We start from the raw sequence: 21,788 nt of genomic DNA, 5'->3' as shown, positions 1-21,788 counted from the left end.
TGGTGCACTATGGAAACTCTAACTTAGATGTCACGCTGCATATGCTAGAAAAAGAGTAACCTAAACTGGTTCTTCAGATGTTGTCTGAAGTTTGCCCCACTTCACTCACAATGAAGCAACTGGTACTAATGTATCATCACCCACACAGGGTACTGCAAATCACCCTTTAAGCAAATATCATCTGGTAGACTCTCTAATAAAACTGTAGCCTGTATCAGTCTAGCATCCTCAAAATAGTAAAGATACATTTTTTCTTAAGACACAGAAATGTCTAAAATACTATTTGTTATAGGATGTTCCAAAGGCTGTTAATCTCCTGCCTACACCTTAAGAATGAAAAAAAAAAAAAAGCAGAAAAATCTAATTTAAACATGTGCTACTAGGAATAAAAAAATTCAGGTTGGTGTTACATTAAATTACTCAGGAGGCTGAGGTATCCAGCCACGATCTTCAGAAAAAAGAAAATTATAGGGTCTATCAATTAGAGAAGCAGTGCTCTGAGCCTATGTGCTGGCATGCTTACGGTTTTTTTAATGTCTGGCAGGATGTTTTACAAACTAAACTCAGCAAGATGACAATTCCACCAGAAGGTGCTTCAGATGGTTTTGCTAATAATTTTGATCAGCTGAAATGGAGAAAAACATCACTTTATTTGGCTTTTCCAGAACCTGTCAAATCTGAGCAGAGCTATTAATTGCCCCCTTATGCATCACCCACCAGCCTTTCCCACTTTCTTCAAGAAAAGACATGCTTCAATTTATTTTTTTCCTGAAAGTATTCTGCATAATCAGCCTTTGTTTCCAAAACGCTGTTTGGTCATTCTTTGTGCACTTCCTTTGCTAGAAGGAAGTACCATTTCTTGAAAATATTCATTGGAGGCTGGTATTGCTACTGCTAGAAACGTGTAAGTGCTAACCACCATATATTGGCTTTTGTTTTAATAGCCTTTTAACCAACTTTGTTAATGGACTGAATGCAATTTAGATATGGAACTTGGCTAAAATGTAGCTTCAATTGGCTATTAAAATTTAAGAGCCAACTAAGATAGCTAATTACAAAAAAGCTCCAGTGATAATGCTAAGCAGAATTAGTAATAGCAAATGACAGTCTGTCTAGTCTTATTCCCAAAGGGAAAGAAACTCTTAACTGAGAAGTCAACCAGACAACGTGCAGAAAACCTAATTGCATTACTGGTATTATAGCATCCCAAATCTGTCAGCTCACTGGGACAAAACAGTGAGTAAAGTCTGTCAAACTACTCAGGAAAGCAACTGACCCCCTCCCTTAATGCCAGCTGCAATGGTTACAAGGAATTATTTGAACTTAATAAGAAATAGTCTTGAAAAAATTATTAAAAAAAAAAAAAAAAAAAAAGTACCATCTGAAAAATATACCTATGCTGAATTTGATTCTCTCTCCAGATATTTTAGAGAAAAAAAAATACAATCTGTCTGCTAAATGTTCAAGCACTAAAAGAAGCATTCTCTGCTTCATTATCAATATCCTCATTACACCATCAGTTGAAGTGCCAACTAGTTCTCCTGTGAAGATTTATCATGTATGGTGGCCACTTTGAAACATAGGTAGCAGAGTCTTTAACATTCCCTACTCAAGTGTCTCCCTGCTGTGCCTGTAAATGTCAGTCCAGTTTTTTCACGGCTGTGCACACAGATTAGAAACAGCAGGAGAGCTTGGGAGTATGACTACAATACCAGTAAGGACACTTGTCTTCATGGCACTGCTCAAGTGATGCTTGGAATGCAGGACCCTGCTGTTTTCTAATATTTACACACAACTGGAGTCATCAAGAGCAGTAAATGCAGTCTAAAGGCAGCTTGCTTCTTTTGTGTGAGGGGCTTTACTTTCAAATGGGATGTCAACAAAAATCTACTACACGCTTCTCTTATAAAGTGATGCATTCCCCCATCACTGTTTTGCAAAACAGTGAGAACACATGTACAAGCACATGCAATATGCAATACATACAGCAGTAATTCAGGATCTGATCACAGCCTTTCACTTGGTCCATCCTTGACCACCCCAAAGTTTAAAGATTTTACAGCAAGCCAGAGAAATTCTTACCTACGAAGACTGCAGATTTGCAGGGTTTTTTTTTGTTGTTTGTTTGTTTTGGGTTTTTTTTTTTTTTTTTTATATATGAAATGGAGACAAAACCTGCCTAGAACAGAAAGCACTTCTCAGTAAAAACTTTTTTCAAGACATTTTGGGTGGGAAACGGTAGGGGCAGTTTATGAAATCTACTGCTCAAAACATTACTTTCAAAGATACAGAAATCTGTTTATTGCAATTGGTTTTGGTAGCATCAAAAGAAAACACACTCCTAAAAACTTGACAGGAAAGAAAGCAAATTTATCAGTAAATAAGTCACTAAAAATACTAAAATCTGAAACAACTAAAGTACAAAGAAATTGATATATGCAAGATAAGAGAATAAAATATGCTTTCTTAACAACAGTTACCAAGAACAGCTTAAAGCTTTTTGAAAAAAATACATTAAATGAGTTCACTAAAATAATAGCTTGATTTGAGGAAATTCACATGAGGGACTTCAGCAATCCTATTTTTGTTTCTGAAATAGAATGCTACACTTAAGAGACTTCAGCCACACTTTAGTAATACCTAGTAAAATGAGCCCATACAGCAGTCTAAACAAAAACGACAAGATGCTAGACCTTTTGAATATGAGTTTCCAGTTTTATTTGAAAACAAAAAATCCCCTTGTTTTCAAAACATTACCTCATTATTCATTCAGCATTTTATGCTAGAGCATTTTTTCAGTGTGTAGCTACTCAAACATTATACTATCAAGCAGGCAGTACACTGGACACCCACACAAAAACCACTACCCATTGGCTCAAATGGATTCCTTTTGGTTTGTCAAACTTCACAGTGCACTCTCTCCAATAAGAATTATGTTCATGCCCTAATTATATGCATTTCTGTGGTACGTAAACAAAAAGTAGAGGTATTTCACACTGAAATTACATACTGGGTTTTTTTGTTTTTGTTTTTTTAAACTTACAACACCAAAAAAAAGACTCAAAGCCAAGCAAAGAAGTGCTTTAAAGAGATTTAGGAAGCTTATATGTTTCTTAGCTATTAAAAAAAGGAAAACCATTATTTTGTTATGAGAAGTGCACGTAAGTCAAGCTTTCACTGGAATTAGATACCTTAAAAAGTTATAATTCACATTTGTTAACTTCTTCAGGCTCTTCACTGATATAAAACAAAACCCTGAGAGGTGAGTTGAGGAGTACTAGTTCTCTTTCTTTCTTTCTTCCCTTCCCCCTCCTCCTTTTCCCCCTCCCCTTTTTTTTTTTTAAAGCTCTGGGCCCTTCTATCTGAAATTCTGGTTTCTTTATTCCAGAAGAACTCTGAATAGTGACAAAATGATACAAAACAATATGTATTTTACTATTTTGTTAACTCTATTAAAATACTTGAGAAATATTTAAAACACCTATTATTTCAGTCTCCTGACTTCAATCATCTCAGGGTACATTTAAGTGAACTCTTTCAAATTTATTCAAAATTAAAAGAAATCAGATGCCACACTATTGCTCCTTAAAAAGAACCACAACAAAACTACATCATAAAGCAGGAAAAAAAAAAAAACACACTCTCTTTTAGTTTGCATTTATATACACAAATTCATCTTAGAAAATAAAAATGCACCTTCACTCCAAAGTTGGCAAAATTTTTCATTGTTACTACAGCAGACATAACTTATGCAAATATTTTACTAAAACATTTATTCTTCGAAAAAACAAGTACAAGCAGCAGTCCAAGTTTGTTTTTTTTTTAAACAGGAATTATTATGTAAAAAAGGGAATGAAATAAATTCCAGTGCTACAGTAACTGAAAAAAAACAAACAAACAAAAAAAAAAAAAAAAACAGAGATGAGCTGAAGAGCAACTTAAGTTGTTGCTGCGTTCATTATTTACTTCTGAACTCTCTTCCTGGTTGCTGCGCTTTTCTTGGTTTTTGGTGACACCATTTTTCGTGTTCTGGTAGCTACTGCTTCTGTAATTCAATAAAAAAAAGAAAAAAGAGAAGATCATCTGTAAAATAACAGGAATGAATCACAATAAATTACGTTGCTGCATTTTAAGAGGATAGATCAACTCAAATTACTCGTTTGGTTTTGATTTATGAGAGGATGGAAAAAGAAAACAGGAATTTAACAATTTCTGGGAACCAACATTATCCTGAAAGCAACACATCATACACTTCAGTTTTTCAAACCAATTACATACAGGTTAGCAAATTTAAAAGCCCACCTTCAGCAAAAGATGAAGAATCATTCAAATCCTAAATTCCTCCTTTCTCCCCATGTGCTAAATCACAGTTGAGATGCGTCCCAGTGTTGAGTCATTTTTGGTGCTCTCTGGATCTTGTGCTAAGCTGACCAAGCTGTTTAACCTGGTAAAGAACTTTTCTGGTCTCCGTACTCTGAAAGCTTAAACGAGTTGCAGCAGCTTAGATTGCTCTGAACTAAGAGTATACACGAGAAAGGCACACAGGTAGGAAAGAGCAAGACTTGTTTGGCAGCGTTGAGCTGTTAAGTCAGCTCAGCTATCAGTGCAACTTGGTCTTCAAATTTAAATCTGTCATGGTTTTATGATTTTTGTATTTGGTCATCATAACATCACGCGGAGCACTGAGAGTTAAAGTGTTAACAGACTGTCAATAGTTCTGGGTAGCTAGCTCTCAGAAGAGAAGAACTACATCTCCCAGAAGTCCTTCACTGTTTATTTCCATTTTCTGTTTAGAGGGAAGGTAAAACTGCTTGCAAGTTATGAAAAGTCCTCTTCTTTTATTGCTCCTCTCTGCATGCATGCGCTCTTGCTGTCTCACCTTCAGCATTAGAGTAAGGCCTTCAGCTTTGGAGACTCTCTCATTTTATTTATTAGCCTCAATTCCAATTATATTGTATTACATCATGTAATTCTGCATTCCAACATTGTATTTACTAAATTAACTTTCTTCCTCAGATCACTGCTGTTTGGTTTTCAAGCCCACGTCCCTCCCCTTTCACCTTTTTTCCCCCCACTTCCCCTTTCCCAGGGCACAGGTCTCTCTGCACCTCAGAAAAAAACTGACAGTTCTGATGATGGTTTCTTGTCATTGAAGGGAGAAGCTTTATCAATGAAAGACCTACTCTGGCAAAACAACATACACCCTCCAATCACGACTGCTATTTAAAAATCAAATCTATTTTGGTAAAATACTTACAAATACTGGAGTAACTGAAAGCAATGTAAACAGGTATCAAATTAAAATAGCAACTCAACTACGTAAAACATTCCTTTTCTGAGACATATCGCATCATATTCTCAAGTATTAGTTCATATTTTTCAAAGTTAAGATTTCAGCAACTACAAGTGTAAATTCTAGCAAGCAACAGAAATACCTGAGTTTTTAAACTGAGTAGCTTCAGTGGCACGTAGGCTAAATTATTGGAACAGGTTGCCCAGTGATGTGGTGAAGTGTCCCATCCCTGGACACTTTCAAGGCCATACCTGGATCAGGACCTGGGCAATCTGATCTAGCTGTGGATGTCCTTGATCACTGCAGGGGAATTGGACTAGATGACCTTTAAAGGTTCCTTCCAACTCTAAGGATTCTATGATAAGAGCTTGCCCATTTTTAATTGCTCTTGCAACACCAAAAAGGAGAAGATAACAGCCACCCTGCCTCCGATTTTTCCTTTATTTTTATTGCATTAATGCATTAATCTCAAAGCTTTTCTAAATAAACATGCTCGTGGAGAATCTCCAAAAGGTTCATAACAAAACAAAAAACAATCCTCGTCAAGGTCCTTTTATTCATAATTTCAAGTTTAAATAACAGCAATATTGGCTTAAACTATCTGATTAACTTACGTTAAACATAAAACATCTTTAGCTTCAAAGTTCGCAGCTATTTCAGACTATCTGAAGATCTGTACCAAGAAGCCCACCTGCTTTTTCAAAATTAGTTAGTCCAGTAACACATATTGCCTCCCCACAAATTTTCCATCCACTGTTTACAAATATAGAAACAGTCCCGTGTGGGCTGCACCAAATGAGGATGCAAACAAAGCTATTACAACTGAAAGAGAGGGTTCTTATAAAGTAGATTAAACTGAATTAGGTTCAAACAGCAATTTAAATGAGGAAGAATTATATAGGCAAAAAATAAACCAGATGGTGTCACTACACAACTTGTTTTTAGACTGCAACAAAGTTCAGTAGTGGCATAAAGAGTCCCACAGGCTCTAGAGGAATTATTAGATATGTTTACTATGGTATCTGACCCTCTCCGCATAAACAGTATTACACAAAAGAAATCCAGCAGCACTGTATGAAGTTTTGGGTTCTGCTCTTCAAGAAAGCAGAAAAATGAGAAAAATGGGGGGAAAAAGTGTGGTAATCACGGACTCAGCAAAAAATAAAATGAACTGAACAGAGGGAAATAAAAGGAGATGTGAAAGTGCAGCCTTCAGTATTTATCAATTGCGCAAAGCAATGCTGCAAAAAAAATGAGCCATTTTCACGTCCATGGTGAATATGATGACTTATAAGCTTAAAATGTCAAGAGGAAAAATTCATATTAAATACTGAAATTATCAAAAGATAATACTGCATCTCACAAAGCCATTTGCAGTAGTAAGGATTGTTAAGTGTCAGACGAGGCATTGACCAGGACTGTTTCAGAATGTTCACCCTTGAAGTTTTAAAAGAAAATTATGGTATGCATCAGTATTAACACAGTTGTAGGTAAATAACTTGTTTTTAGACTGGTGTATGGAACAGATCATCTTTTGATGATGTTTTCCAGTTCTACATGAAGTATGAGAAATAAAATAACACGAGTCCAAAAATGACGTTTCTATGAACGAGAGTGAGAGATTCCGATAGTGAAATCACAGCTCCTAAGCAGAAATCTGTTACAACGTAGGTATCAAAAGAGACTGAGGACTACATCATAGGTAGAATATTTTAGCACACAACCACATACAAATTTTAGACTCCAAGAAAATACCTGGTAAGTGAAAAATATATAGAAGCATGCATGCTGCCAGTTAGCAGCTCATCACTTGCATATGCTGAATTTACACTGAAACAAGACGGAGTCCATGCAAGTTTCTGTATAATGGTGCCAGAAAAATTACAGTCTATACAAGCTCTTGTAGTGATTCATCGTTAAACAGTATAGCTATCACCTTCTGCCCTCAAAAGAAGCACAAGCAATTGAGCACACTGATCAGGTTTCCTTTTATTTTTGCCCCCCCCTTCTCCTTTGAAAAGGAGAAATAAGGAAGCATGTAGTCCTCTGACATGCCCTTTCCCAACTCCTTCACAGAACTCTGCACAGCTAATAAAGACCTGTAGAGTAAATCTTCTGAAACAAGAATTTTTTGGTACTTGGAAGACTACTGAAGTGATTGCAAGAGGAACTAGAAGTTTTACTTAGTTGGCTTGTTCCCTCTTAGCTTTTTTTTTTTTGTCTAACAACAACAACAAAGAAATTGAAACACTTCAGCAAAAGAAATAGACCAGAAGAACTGAAAGACGGGCTTGATTCCAGTAAACATGAAAACACTAGGGGAGAAAAGAGAGAAGGAAGAAGGGTGTCAGAGCTGTAGGATGTGGTTTGAATGTCAGTACCCTGTTATGAGTCCTGTTGCTCAATGATGTTTGCTATAATAAATGAAATCAATTCATTTTCATAGGAAAATATGGAAACACATAAGGACACAAGAACATATAATTTCACTACTTTTATGCCTACTTGTTTCCTAAAGATATCATTGACTCCGAGCGCTCTGAAAAAAAAGTAATATAAAATTGCTCCAGATAAAACTGAAAGACTTATTTACTCCTACTTGATGAAGAGCTCCAAAACATAACTGTACAAACTTATATAAAACAGTAGTCACATGTAGCACGTGTTTAAAAACAGCCTTCCTCTTCACCACACAGCAGTTTGCAGGAGGAATAAAATTTAGGTTAAACAAGTACCTTAAACCTTGAAAAGGAGACTGTTTCCTGTATGACTCTGGGTCACTAAATGGTTTTTTTCTGTCTTTTCTGGAGAAAAAATTTACTTCCAGGATTTGTATCTGAGTTTAAATTGCAACATGTGTTCAAAACACTGCGCAGCATCTTCAGGTCACAGAACAAGAAAAAAGCAAACATCTCTTTTACTCTTAAATGAGATAGCTATACACATTTTCTTCAGATTTTTTTCAACGCTTTTAAAACACTTTACATTTAATGCTTTTCATTAGCAGCAAATGAAAGAAAGTTCTGTGAGACACAATAGGGGACATTACCGTATTTTATATTATAAAGGTGTTTATAGTCTTAGGAGTCTGGAGAGACTGCACAGAAATAAGCTTAAGATAAGAAAGAAACTGTTCCAAGCAGACAGGAATATACAGGAGTATTCCTTATTTTACATATAGGAAATTGAAAATAGGCACTTATTAAGACGAGCATGATAGTAAAAGTGAAAGAAGAGAAGAACAACAGATAATCAGAACTACTGTAAAGAATAGGTTTTTGCTGAAAATGCTTATACTAAGGTGTAAGATTAAGGGGTAGAAATCTAACAGGAATGTGTGCTTAGGTGTGAAGTACAAAGATAAGTAACAAGTAGTGCCACAGACAAGCTCAAAAAAATCCTATTATTTGCTTACTCCTAAAACTTGATGACAAGACCAACAATCCCTTAAATATAAAAAGGAATCCAAGTATAGATTTAATCTAACATTAAGTAAGCAATCTTGCTGGAATAAAGAAAAGATTTCTAAGACAAAAACTGAGATTCTGGTTTATGCAAAGCTATGGAACGTAAATAAACACAAAGCTAAGTATCTATTAATTAAGAATTGCTACTAAACCCTCACATGGATTTTTTTGTTGTTGCTGTTGTTTTGTTTTTTTAATACACTGCAAGAGTAGCTGAAGACTCCAGCTAAGGCCTTACAATGTTAGATGTTGTGTAGCAATATAGCCATGCACAATTCCTACCTCTGGCAGTACTACTTATTAAAAAATCCCATTTAAAAAGTATTTCCCATTTCAGGCCTACTTTAAAATTTCACTCTATTTCACTCTACTCCAATTAATAAAATCCAAAATTATTTTCAAAATAATAAAAAAAGGAAATGAAAGGTATTGTATAAAAAAAAGTATCTATTTGATACAATCCAATCTTTATCACACCCAAGATTAAAACTCCCAAAGATAGTAGCTTTGAACTCTACAGGTTGCTTTGAACCTAGGACTGTTTACAGATTCTCGTAAAACTCTTATTTATGCTACTTTCACGGAAGTTCTCTATAGTAGCTGCCTAATCCACACACACTGACTTTAAAAAAAAAAAAAACATACTAGAACTATTAATACTATGCAATACACCCCTACAGAAGCGTTGGTGGATTCACTGCATGGCAAAATTTGCTTTTTTGCTCTAACAGCATTATTACTTGTAAGTTTGCATATTTTATATCATACATGAAAGTAGCTAACACACAAAAAAAACTATAGCAGAATGTAAAAAAAGCTCTTCTTTTAAATTGAAGTCATGTCTTATTTTTACTGGTGGAAAGAGATCAACTAATAGATTAATTTATTATCATCCATAGTATCTTGAAATTCTGGCTTTCAGGAAAGGATATGGAAGGCTATGAGTTCTCGTTACAGAAAAGAAAGAATAAACTGATTCCAATATGCTAATTTTAACTTTTTTTAAAAACAATTTTCATTATTCATTTAAGCAAACACAGCTCACTTCTTGAGGCCTTTCTGAAATTCAGCTGCTGAAGAGTCTAACACTCCTGCTTGGCAGTTTCAGAAAGACCGACAGCAGACATATTAAGCGAGATGGCGCTTACTGTACTTATCTGAAGTGACCGCTCTTACAGCAAGAGCCAAAAGGAACAGATGAAAAAAAAACAATTTCTTCTGCTCTTTCCTATTCCTCCACCAAGCTTGAGGCTCTCTGATCACAGTACCAGGATATTTCTTTACTGGCAGAATCCCTTACAGACCTCTGAGCACCGTGGTGCACTCAAACTGCTGCACAGCTGGATTGGGACCTTTTGGGACTGGATTAGACAACTAAGGTTTTCTAAGTAGCTGGATGCAGATAGCATTAATTAGCTAAACAGAAAAAAGCTGCATGACTCTTCTTGCTACTCTTAAGTCCAAATACTCAGGAAACATTTGAACACCTTAGGAGTAACCCCTGTTATGAGTAATGCCATAATACACATACCTACCACATGTTAGAAACCAGTCAAACAGTATTAAAAAAATTTTTGAATGTTCTTGCATGACTAAACCTTAATTTCTAAGAATGCATCAAGAACTTACCCATGTTAATGGATAGTAAACTTTAAGGTATCTTTTAGTCACAAGACTAAACACATAAGAGAAACAAGTCCACATTAAAGTAAAATTAGTCCGATTAGGAAATACAGTTCTAAATATTTCTGTAATCAGCTATTTTCAATCTGACAAAAGCATCAGTTCTAGGATTATGAAACAGCCGCCTTTTCTTTCAATACAGATTTATGAATCGCTTTTAAAGTGAGTTTTTAATGCCAAATTTGAAGAGAACAAAATGAGTAAGTGCATGTGTATCTTTTTCATCAGAAATCACCCCACCCCCGCTTAGTATTCATTAAATTGAGGAGCACAAAAACGTGAAACTAGAACCATTTCACCTATAAGGCTACCGAGAGAAGGTATAAACATAAATTTACGTCCATCACTTGTTTTAACTACAGGATGCTAAAACTACCCATCCCCTCCCAAATAACTTCAATTAGTCTGAAGAATCTTAGCACTTATATAGTTGATGAGATTTGGATTGCAATTTCTGAAGCCTTTTTTCATTTCAATCTATGAAAATCTCAATCCACAATCACAGGGAATTTAAAGTCAACATATACTACCACACTTCAAAAGTGTATGTTCTGCTCACATGCACCAAATCATAAGTAGCAAGTAGTCAACAGAATTTAAACTAAAAAATTGTTTCAAGGCCTTCAATAAAATGTTAAAGCAAACAATTAAAGTCAGCATCATGTCAAATTACTATTTCCTTCAAAGAAAGTATAATCTAGCTAATTAACATTATTTCAGCCTCTGACAGACTAGAAAGTTCTTAATAAATTGAGATCAACAATTCAAAAGGCATTCAAGTAAGAGAAATAATCAGAGATTTTAATGATTGCTGTTCCATAATGTGAACAGCTGAAAATGAACAGAGCAGTGTCACCTTCTGGAACAACACTAGCTTAATTACTTGTACTTTGTACCACACTGAGTAAATACACTGGAGTAATTCCATAACTTAACGATATCACTGCTTCTGAAATGTTTTATTTTTCCATTCTGCCATACACCTTCATCAATTATTTTTTTAAATATGGAGATTTGTTTTGAGGTAGAGTCTATTACAATCGCTTTATTTTTAGAGTACTAGAATGATTTTTTGACTTACTGGAAGAAGCACGCTTCTTTTTTTCTGGACTTCCTGCATCTTCCATTTCTGCTTCACTGCTCTCATTGGCTGCAGCTGCTGCCTTTCTTTTTTTCTGTAAATGAAGTGGCAATTGAACTCAGAAAGTATAAGACACATTATCCTCGCAAGATATTCTACAATTTTAACCATCATTTCCTCCTATAGTTCAAGCTATCAGTTGTAGAGGACACCTATTCATTTATCAATGTAAGAATACCAGTACTAAGCAACAAACAGTTTAAAAGTTCAGTTCTCCTGTTTACAAATCACATCAGTTGGAATTTTCATATATGAAAACGTAAGATTTTATGATAAACATCTATTTTATTTACATTGGCTAAATGGTTACAAATGGATTCATCAGAAAAAGCATCTCGAAGAACACAGAAAAACATTTTACCCCAAGTTTATGTTAATGGCTTTTCCTTAAGCAATTATACATCACTAAATTCAAGTTTATCTGGATTCTGGCTTCTGAAAGCTTGCTTTGCACAGCTTAAAAGTTGATAACATCTGCTAACAGTATGTTATTATTTTTACCTAATAGCAATGATAAGTTCTATTCCAAAGAGAAGTTCAACTCTACTCAACGTACCTTATCTTAAAATCCCTAAATTGATAGTAACCTTATTATTTGTGTGAGGAAGACTGTTAAGCAAAACAGACCTGGCTCTTGAGCTGGTCTCCGTCATTTGTGTAGTACAATTAATCTTATTTTAGCAAACTATTCGTAAGGTAGTTAAGAAAATATTTCATTCAAAACCTGTATCATTTCTGCAAAGGATTAGCTGCCCTATATTTGTAGCAGAGATTTAACAACAGTTGAGGAACACTAAAAGAGTTTACTTATTTTTTCCCCCCAAACTGTGTAAGACTATAGCTTTACTAATACAGCTTCTTAAGTGGTTACAACTTCACGTGGCTCCTGAGAGAAGGGGAGAGTGCATTACATCTTTCCTTTCCAAAGTGTTGCTTCATGATTACCATCTAAACCCTGCTGGGCTGAACAGATTGGTTCGATAATTACATACAATAACTGCAGTGGGCAGGTAACCCTCAGCTGGCACAGGGCAGCTCCCCTGTGAGAACTTCCATATGCAAACTGCACTGATGGAGTGCATTAGGTACATCTTTCCTGCCGGTGCACAGGCCTGATTACCGCCAGCCAAGACTCCAAGGTTAGCATGTCAGCAGATTTGTGATGCATTAGGCAGGAATAAACACAGACACTTTTGTTCATTCTGACCAAAATTAAGGAAGACTATTTCAGTGCTGCACTGCTTTTATGTGAGAGATAATACATTCCTCGCAATTGTACTAGAAAACATTTTAAATGCTCATCAGAAAAACGGATATCCAATATATGCCACACAAAAGCAAAATACATTTATCTTGTTTCCAAGCTTATTTAATAAAAATGGTTTCTTAATCTCGATGCAGGTGAATTACATAGTAATAGAAATCAGGCTGCATTCATCTAACAATAGCTACACCTGTGTATCTGAGGCCCATCATTAAATTAAAAACCACATTTCCCAGTTGGTTCCCAGTATTTCCCAGCAACTCTTCGGTACCAAACAAAAGTAACATGCAGTCCCTGCCCTGAATAATTTAGTATAGAGTTCCAGATATTTTGTTCAATACACAGGATTGCAAGTTTTCTTTCAGCCAGAACTATCACAAAATACCACACAATCAAACCAACATGCATGTATTTTAAAGAAATGAAAAAAGAAAAAAAAAAAAAAATCCACCAGCAGAACTGTGGACTGTGTTTCATTTACTTAAGCATCTGGGAAAACTTGAGTCATTAGAGTCGTGATACTGAAAACAAAATGTTAACCTTTAACATAGCAGGCATCTGTGCATTTTAGCCAGATACCAGTGCTGGAGAAAGAGATTCCACGCTTATATGCAATGAACAATGCACATCATGGCTCAATTACTTACATAACCTGAATACACAAGAGAATCCTACATCCTAACAATTAGACTGAAGTTAGAAATTCTCATCTAGTTAGGAAATACCAAAGTTTCAGAACACCAAATGACACTCAAGACAGCATTACAGTAGATTGCCCTAAAAGAACTGAAAAGTAGGTGTTTGAAGACTTAGCAGAACTGAATGATCGGTACAGCCAAAACGTCACAAACACTCCATGCTATACAGGTCAACATCTTTTCAGAAGTGGAAGCCAGACTCCATTTTTCTTTTCCAAATCAGACTTCAATCACGCCAAAAGAAATTCAGAATGTGGTGAAAGATACTGGTTTTCTGAGGCAAGATGCTACTAATCAATGCTAAATTATCTTTACAGAAAGCAGCTTCTAACAGTTTGGATCACAGAGAGTGCTCATCTTTCAAAAAGTCATCAAGCTAAGCTTCTTGTCACTGTTAAAAAAACAAATATTTTTAATTAGTATATTATGTTCTTCCTTTTTCCCTCTGTCTACCTAATTGTTCAGCAATTCTGTAGTTCAGATCTCTGTCAACTAGCACAGACTTTTTTTGTGAGGGAAAGGTGGGGAGTGGGGGAAAGTACAGAAAGAGGTCTAAGTGTAAAAACTAACCAATGCTAGCACAAAAGAACCCATGGAGAACTATTACTATACACTTTGGTCTTGACTGATACTGGTTACAGAAATAAGACTTGGGTAGTTTTATTCCAATGGAAACGTTCACCAGCCATCTCTGCTTGACAAGGATATTAAAGGTCATAGATGTTGGCTCTGCAGCAAGCAAACATATTCAGCAAATAACCCAGTCAACCATTAAACAGGTTTGGGGTTTTTTTGTTTGTTTGCTTGCTTTTCCAAAACACTCAAGCCATGTTGATCCACAAACAAAAAAGAATTTATGCTAATAAATTCTTCTTTTGGACAAATCTTTACACTTAATTCCACAGAAAATGAGACCAAAGCCACAGAAGTTCAGCCAGAGGAAACTGAGAAGTTCACTGGGCAAAAACGAAGAAAGAAAATCTGGAGATACATCTTAAAAAACCAAGAACCAACAACATTTTCTTCCCCAATCACAACAGTAAACGGGCAGAAATTTTGTCTTTAGGTCACTCCAAAGGTAATGCCTCCTATTTATTTTCATGGAAACTACAGGTGCACAGAGCACAATAACACTACTTGATAGAGCAAATTCTTGGCTACAAAGCACTATTTTTCAACATAGTCACCAACATTAGCTGATTCGTGTAGATGAGCTGATTGAGATGCTCTTCATATCATGGTGTAAAAGCTGCATAGCCATCCAGAACGCAGCTTGGCTTCCATGTCACTGCCACCACTATTGAAATCACCAGCCACTGCCTCATTGCTCTCAGAGCTCTCACAGTTTGGTCTCCAGAAATGTTCAGCAAGTATCAGTGAATGTCAATGGATTCAATTTTTTCTGCACGAAGGAATTCAATTCCACACTTTTGCTTCATACTTCAACGTCAGACTCCATTTTCTCAGACTGCCACTCTGCTGCCATCTGTCACATGGCAACAACAAAATGTAATGGAATACTGGTGGGAAGGTTCAACCTGTACTACCATACCACCACCATTTCCCTCTGGAGTCATGGGCCAATATAATAAAATAGGAGGCATTACTTTCACGGCAGCTCTCTTAATTCTCAACTCGCTGGTTCATGCTAAAGAAACCAATGAACTCTCCACTTTTTAAGATATGTAGTTAGGTAATAAATACAGTTTGAAATAGAGGGTATTTATTATCAGTTTGAAGTAGAGGATATTTATTATTCAACTGCTGGCCCTTTTTTTATTGTTATTAAAAATCATTTTATATCTTATGCAAGTCGTATTCTAAAAAGCTTTTACACTGCATTCAAATTTAAGTCCAAGTCTGGAGTTTGAAGGCTTCTTAAATGCGAGAAACAAAATACTACCAGGCTACCATTAGAATTTGGGTTCATAAATAACATTACATCATTGTGACTTCAATACGTAAGCATCAGTAGCAAGGGGCATAAGAAACTGTATTTAAAACACTGAACATCCTTTGGAAAGGAAGCTACTATCATGAACTTCAACAAGTGCACACGGTGCTGCATCCTGGTCAGAGTAATCCTAGCCATGAGTACAGACTGAGCGATGAATAAACTGAGAGCAGCCTTGAGGAAAAGGACTTGGGGGTTCCAGTGGAAGAAAAACTGACTAACAGCACACATCTGCAGGCTGGAAAGCCACATGTATCCTGGGCTACAACAAAAAAAAAAACAAAAAAAAAACCAGAAGGTGTGGCAGGTCAAGGGAAGTGATTCTCACCCTCTGCCATTTTTTGACCCCACTTGGAACAATACATTCAGCTCTTGGGCCTCCATCTCAAAAAGAATGCAGAGCTGTGGAGCAGGCCCAGAGGAGGGCTAGGACGATGACTAGAAGTCTGGAGCACATCTCCTATGAACAGATGTGAAAGCTTTGATTTTTATTTTTTTTTTTTTTAGCCTGAAGAAGGCTGCAGAGAGACCTTAATGCAGCCTTTAAACAGCTTGTTCTGAAAGTAATGCCTCCTATTTATTTCCACTGAAACTACAAAAATCCAGAGAGCACAATTAACACTATTTGATAGAGCAAGTTCTCAGCTACATACCATCGTTGCCAGTGCACTGAAGCCAATATTCAGCTCCGTACAGAGTTCTCTGGCTGTAATCCCCAGATTTGAGTGGATGAGCTGATTGAGACACTGTTCATTTCTTGGTGTGACAGCTGTGCATGGCCGTCCGGAACGTGGCTTGTCTTTCAGGTCATTGTCACCACTGCTGAAACGCACCACCCACTGCCTCACTGTGCTCACATCCACTGTTTGGTCTCCATAAACGTTCAGCAAGCGTTGATGAATGTCAATAGGTGCAATTTTTTCCGCATGAAGGAATTCAATTATGCACCGTTGCTTCATACGTGCTTCCATGACAAATGCCATTATGTCAGACTGCCCCTCTGCTGCCATCTGTCACACGGCAACAAAATGTAACGGAATACTGGTGGGAAAGTTCAACCTCTACCGTCAAACCACCAACATCCGCCCCTAATGTCATGGGCCAACACAATAACGTAGGAGGCATTACTTTCAGAGCAGCCCTCATACTTAAGGGGGCTTATGAGAATAACGGAGAAACTTTTTAGAATGGCATGCAGTGATATCAGTAATGATTTTAAACTCAAAGAGAGTAGATTTACTACGAGGCACTGGAATAGATTTAACAGAGAAGAGGTGTTCAAGATCAGGGCAACCTGGTATAGCGGAAGTTACCCTTGTCCATTATCTGATATGAAAGTACACCTACAAACATCATTCTGGATTAATTTTTCACAACAATTAGTGCAGTTAAGTCAGAGAAATGAGTATAACTCGAATAAACATTTCACTACTCGCTTATTTCCCACTTGATGCAGTAATGACACCTACTGCCAATATAACTAGTTTTTCCATTTAGCTCATAAGATGCATTAAAAATTGTCAAATTCTTAAGAAAACAAAAACCTTTTGTACAGGGTTCGTTTGCACGTCTCCGTTTTCTGACAAGCCAAATTCAAGTACTCCATCATCTTTTTGCCCAATGGACTTGAGTCCTTGCAGAAGTATTTCTCGGAAATGTGGATACACAGGTTTCTCCTCATAGCTCAGTTGCTTCACCTTTTCCATATATTTCCTTATTTCATCTAGAGAAATAGTACTTCTGGTTAATTTCTGTATGTTTCTGTATTTCTACCATGAAGTATGAGAAGTTACACATGCATTAGTTATGCTGCTTACTTGAAGTTGCTTTTATAAACTCATTATGACTTTATTACAACACATTTTAGAAAAAAATTAAGCTCTGTAATTTAAAATAGCTCCTCTTACCTGGTTTATTTTTCCCAGGAAAGCATTTGTCCATCAACTCTGAAATGTTATCTCTACATCTGAAAAAAGAAATTATTCAAAACTATTATTTCTTTCAAGTTTCAAAACTTACAGCGTACTGACACTCTTTATGATGCTCCACTGTCAGAGATGGGAAACACTACTAGATAAATCTTTGGTCTGACTTAGTACAGCCGTTTTCAGGAGTGCAGGCTGGAGAACCTAACGAGTGCCACAAAGGCTACCAGAAATATGGCCAGTTTTTGTTCACCAGTTTCAATTCTTACAAAAGTCAGCAAGTAGAAGACTGCTGTAAAAGCGCTGTTCCACTACAAAATCTCACATACCAGTGCCTTTATTTCTTCTTGCTGGAGGACTATTTCTCTAGCTACATTATTCGAGCAGATTCTGGGCCAAAGCAATAATGAAAAGGGGGGCAGAACTGCAGAGGAAGACAAAAATAAACATCGCTAACATTGATGGAAGAAAAAGTGTGAAAATTAGGGAAGAAAGCCAAGTAACAAATACTTCTTTATAGGACAGAAACTGCTGTGCTGGGTCAACCTTCTTTATATGAGAAGTTTGAGTGGAAGATTAGTGGGGAAAGTGAAAAACTATTGAAAAGAGTGAGGGAGAAAGGCAAAAAAAAAAAACAAAAAAAACACCACCACTTAGTAGTCCTGTAACTGGAGTGATGCTCAAAGATGTCAAAGATCCATTTTTAGGTCTCATTTCTGCCACTGACTTCAATGTATGATGCTGTTAAGGCTACTCATACGTCATGCTTCAGTTCTCTTTTTCTAAAGCATAATTAATGGTCACCTGCATACTGATAAGAGTGCTTTATGCTATTACCATGGTTGTATTCTAAAGCAACAGTACTGGGGGATAAGTAAGCATCTTGCTTGCAAAATACAACAGCATAACAGTACAAATAAACAGCACAACAGTACAAATAAAATTTTACTATAAATCAAGGATGCATTGTATGCAACAAAAAGAAGTTGAGGCATATACAAAACAGCACACTGACCAAAAGGGAATATTCCAAAAGCACAAAACATTTCTCCACTAAAATATTTTGATTTCTATTTCAAAAAGAGGGGGGAAAAAGGGGGGAAGCAGTTTCTCACCTGATCTTTGACTCTCTGACAAAATTTGGATCTTTCAAATTATCCTCCCATGGTAGATGGCCACTAAGCCAATGAACCATACAGTAACCTAAGATCTCCAGATCCCCACGTCTCGATGGTGCTAAATAGATACACATAGATTAAAAAAGATCTGTAATCTGTAAAGGTAGCTAAAAAAGAAATGAAAAATCACGCAGAGTTGAACGAGTTAAAATTCGTATATGCATTAAGACAATAGAAAGCCACTGCTAACAGTGTAATGCTACTGAATCTGTTATTTATTTTAAGTGTGCAAAAGTAAGAAAGGAAAAAAAAAAAACACTGCTTCTGCATCTGGAAGGATTCATTTTCAAGTCCTTTATCAACCTCCTTCTTCTACTGAAGGATATGACATGCTGCAGTTATCCCAATTTGGGAAGCTTTTTAAGTACTCAGATTGTGGAAAAAAATTGAACAAGCTACTGAAGTGACTGACTTTCTGTTCAAAACAGTTTTTACTTCCTTCTCTATAATAGTGCTGAAATACTTTAAGCGGCCTGAAAACCAAATATAGAACAAAAAGATACTGGATTTTTAAGTCTCATCAAAACAAAAACACCTCATATATTGGATACAAATTACACTTTAAAAGGATAAATAAGCAATTCAGGATTAACTGTTCTGTGCTTGAAACTGAACATGGACAAAATGACTTGAGGTAATTTTCAAAATCTGACATTTTTGCAAGACATATTTTGATGCTAATTAAAAAATAAGAATGAAGAAAATAAAACTGATATCCACTAGAAATAAACAAGATATATTCACACAAATGTTTCAATAGTCAACATTTTTTAAATTCTTGTCTTCTGATTTTAAATGACTATAGGCACAATTATTAATATCCATAATAAAAGAGCTTTGTTAAAACATCATCTAAAAATTAATCTGTGAAGACTGTGCATCTCTATCAAATACGAAGGAACAATGCTCACACTCATAAAGGATTTCTCTCCTGAAAACAGGAACGGTTTGTCTATCAAGATCTCATAACCACTATTCCATTTCTTCCTAGTTAACAAAAAGCAGTACACTAAATATCTTAACTGACCTCATAAATTAAGGGAATCTGTTTAAGAAAGCTGCTTTTAAAACTACAGAAAACTACCTTCAAAGCAAATGTCAATAAGCTTAGCAAAAGGAGTATGTTCATATAGCCCACAGAGAATTTTTAATAGCTCCAGAAACCTGGTCATTTAAAAACAATGCAGCAAAGTCTTAAGTATTTCTTTTTAAAAGGATGCACAAGTGTTTATCACTGAGAAGAAAGTTTTATATCCTTACCCACACCCTTGTGTGCATCTATACTGGTGTACTCAATAGTGCCGTCATGACACCTTTTAGGATCTTCCTTATATGCTTTGTGAACTCCTTCAGGACAGTAGCGGTAGGCAAGCCCATAATCCACCAAATACACCTAGTAATTTCCACAAAGAATTCCAAGGTTAAAGAATTATAAATACAAAAATATAAAAATAATAAATTAAATCCCAACTATTTCTCAGTTCTTAAAAAGACTGAAGAATTATCTCTTTGTTCATTTAAGTGATCCTCATTTTGTTGAGATCACTACATGGGATTTTAAACAATGCCAAGTTCTTTTTTTCCTATTGAAGTTTGATCTGAAGAGCATTTCTTGCCAATGACAGCAAAACAGTCAGTTATAACCAACAAGTTTCATTTCATTTCAAACAAACAAAAAAACTCTACCAAATCTCAGTGTTCAGAGTTATTCTGTCTCTCTCACTTACTGTCCTACCTCCTTTTAAGTCAGTTGACCCTATTTAAACAATACTGACTACTATGTACCTCTCACATTATCCCTCACTGACATCAGTGACTTTAGGAGAACTGATATCATTTTATTTATTACCTGAGTTAAAATTTGGGCAAGAAACACTCAACTCTGAAATTCTAATACACATTTTTTGAATAGTGAAGAAAGTTACAAACGCAGGAAAATGAGATTTCTGTAAATCAAGTGGAACAATCGACACTTTAAAGACCAATTTTTCCAACTAACAGAACACTTATCTGATGGATTTCTTGAACAAAGGAACAAAGTAACAAGGCAGACAGGCAAACATGATTTACTGGTGTGCTATATAATTTTAAGCTTCCACCTGCAAATGCCTATTTGAGAGTCAAATTTTTTTTTTAATCTTGAGAGCTTCTCTAGATTATTATTTAGGGCAAATAGTCAATTTGATAACCGTCCAGCAAACTGCATTAAAAAATCGTAGAATATTAACTAGGTATAAATGTCAAGCAGAAATAATGTTACTACATACATTCTTAAAAATGAGCTTCTGCTAGATTTCACCGGTTCAAAGCACTTCCACGTGTTGTCAAACAGAAGGTTTAAAACATGAATAAAATGCATCAGAAATACCTGACTAGGGTTCTTGTAACTCTGAAGAAGGTTTGAGGCCTTGATGTCTCCATGCACATATTCATGCTCATGGATGTATTCCAGGATATCAAGCTAACAAAACAAAAAGTAATATAAATGCAGTACCCAGCTCCACCCAGCAGAGGACCTGTACTCAGCACAAAAATGTGATTTAACTGAACGAGCTACACAAGGAAGCCAGGTTGTTAAAAATAAAAAGAAATTTTAACTTACTATTCTCAAGCCTAACTGAAGTACAGTTTTATGAGCAAATCGCTTTGCGTTCTCTTCATACACCTTCTGAAGATCTCTTCCAAAACGATCCATTATCATAAACCGATAGCTAAGTGCAAGGAAAAAAAACAGCAAAGTTAATAAGTTGTTCTTTGTAAAGTATTTTATCTATGTGTTAATTGTACAAATGACTGAATGAAAACATCTCAGAAGATAAGCTGCAAGTTCAAAGAAAGCACATTTACAGGAAATACATCTTTTTATTTCTTTTATACAGTGATATATACTACTAGCTTTTCTGCATGAGCTAATCACGTCTGCCCATTTAAAAGAACAGTGTCTGTTCTTATGCCCAGCTGGTTACACGATACCATACTCAGACAGGAAAATATTGCAATTCACCATAGGTAAAACCAAGCACCAAGTACTTACAGAAACAATTTTTTTTTTTTTGCTTTCTAAACGACCAAGTGATTGAACATTGTTACTTTAAGAAGTTAGTTTCTTAGAATCTATTACCACCTCTCTTTTGGCCTACCACGAAAAATAAGTCTCTTTTGCCAAAGATGCACTGACATTACTC

The 21,788-nt window shown here is 35.8% G+C and overlaps 1 protein-coding gene across 3 annotated transcripts in view; it reads right to left on the bottom strand.

Moving 5' to 3' along the window:
* Window positions 1–2,445: 2,445 nt before the first annotated feature.
* The window catches only part of VRK1 (VRK serine/threonine kinase 1), a 32,810-nt gene continuing 13,467 nt past the window's right edge, over window positions 2,446–21,788 (bottom strand). For 2 of the 3 annotated variants that reach the window (XM_042814616.1, XM_042814618.1), the window contains exons 6-13: window positions 21,206–21,314; window positions 20,972–21,064; window positions 19,864–19,996; window positions 18,541–18,661; window positions 17,408–17,466; window positions 17,045–17,223; window positions 11,525–11,618; window positions 2,446–4,045 (exon numbers count right to left, since the gene is read on the bottom strand). In XM_042814616.1, the coding sequence (XP_042670550.1) occupies window positions 3,963–4,045; window positions 11,525–11,618; window positions 17,045–17,223; window positions 17,408–17,466; window positions 18,541–18,661; window positions 19,864–19,996; window positions 20,972–21,064; window positions 21,206–21,314 (871 nt within the window). In that variant the 3' untranslated portion in view covers window positions 2,446–3,962. The other variant, XM_042814619.1, reaches the window with a different exon arrangement.

Source organism: Centrocercus urophasianus, unplaced genomic scaffold (genome assembly GCF_019232065.1).
Source record: "Centrocercus urophasianus isolate 14NV4802_14NV808 unplaced genomic scaffold, USGS_Curo_1.0 seq_14, whole genome shotgun sequence".
Taxonomy (NCBI): Eukaryota; Metazoa; Chordata; class Aves; order Galliformes; family Phasianidae; genus Centrocercus; species Centrocercus urophasianus.
The sequence above is the reverse complement of the archived record's forward strand: the minus strand, read 5'-3'. Positions and strand labels throughout refer to the sequence as shown.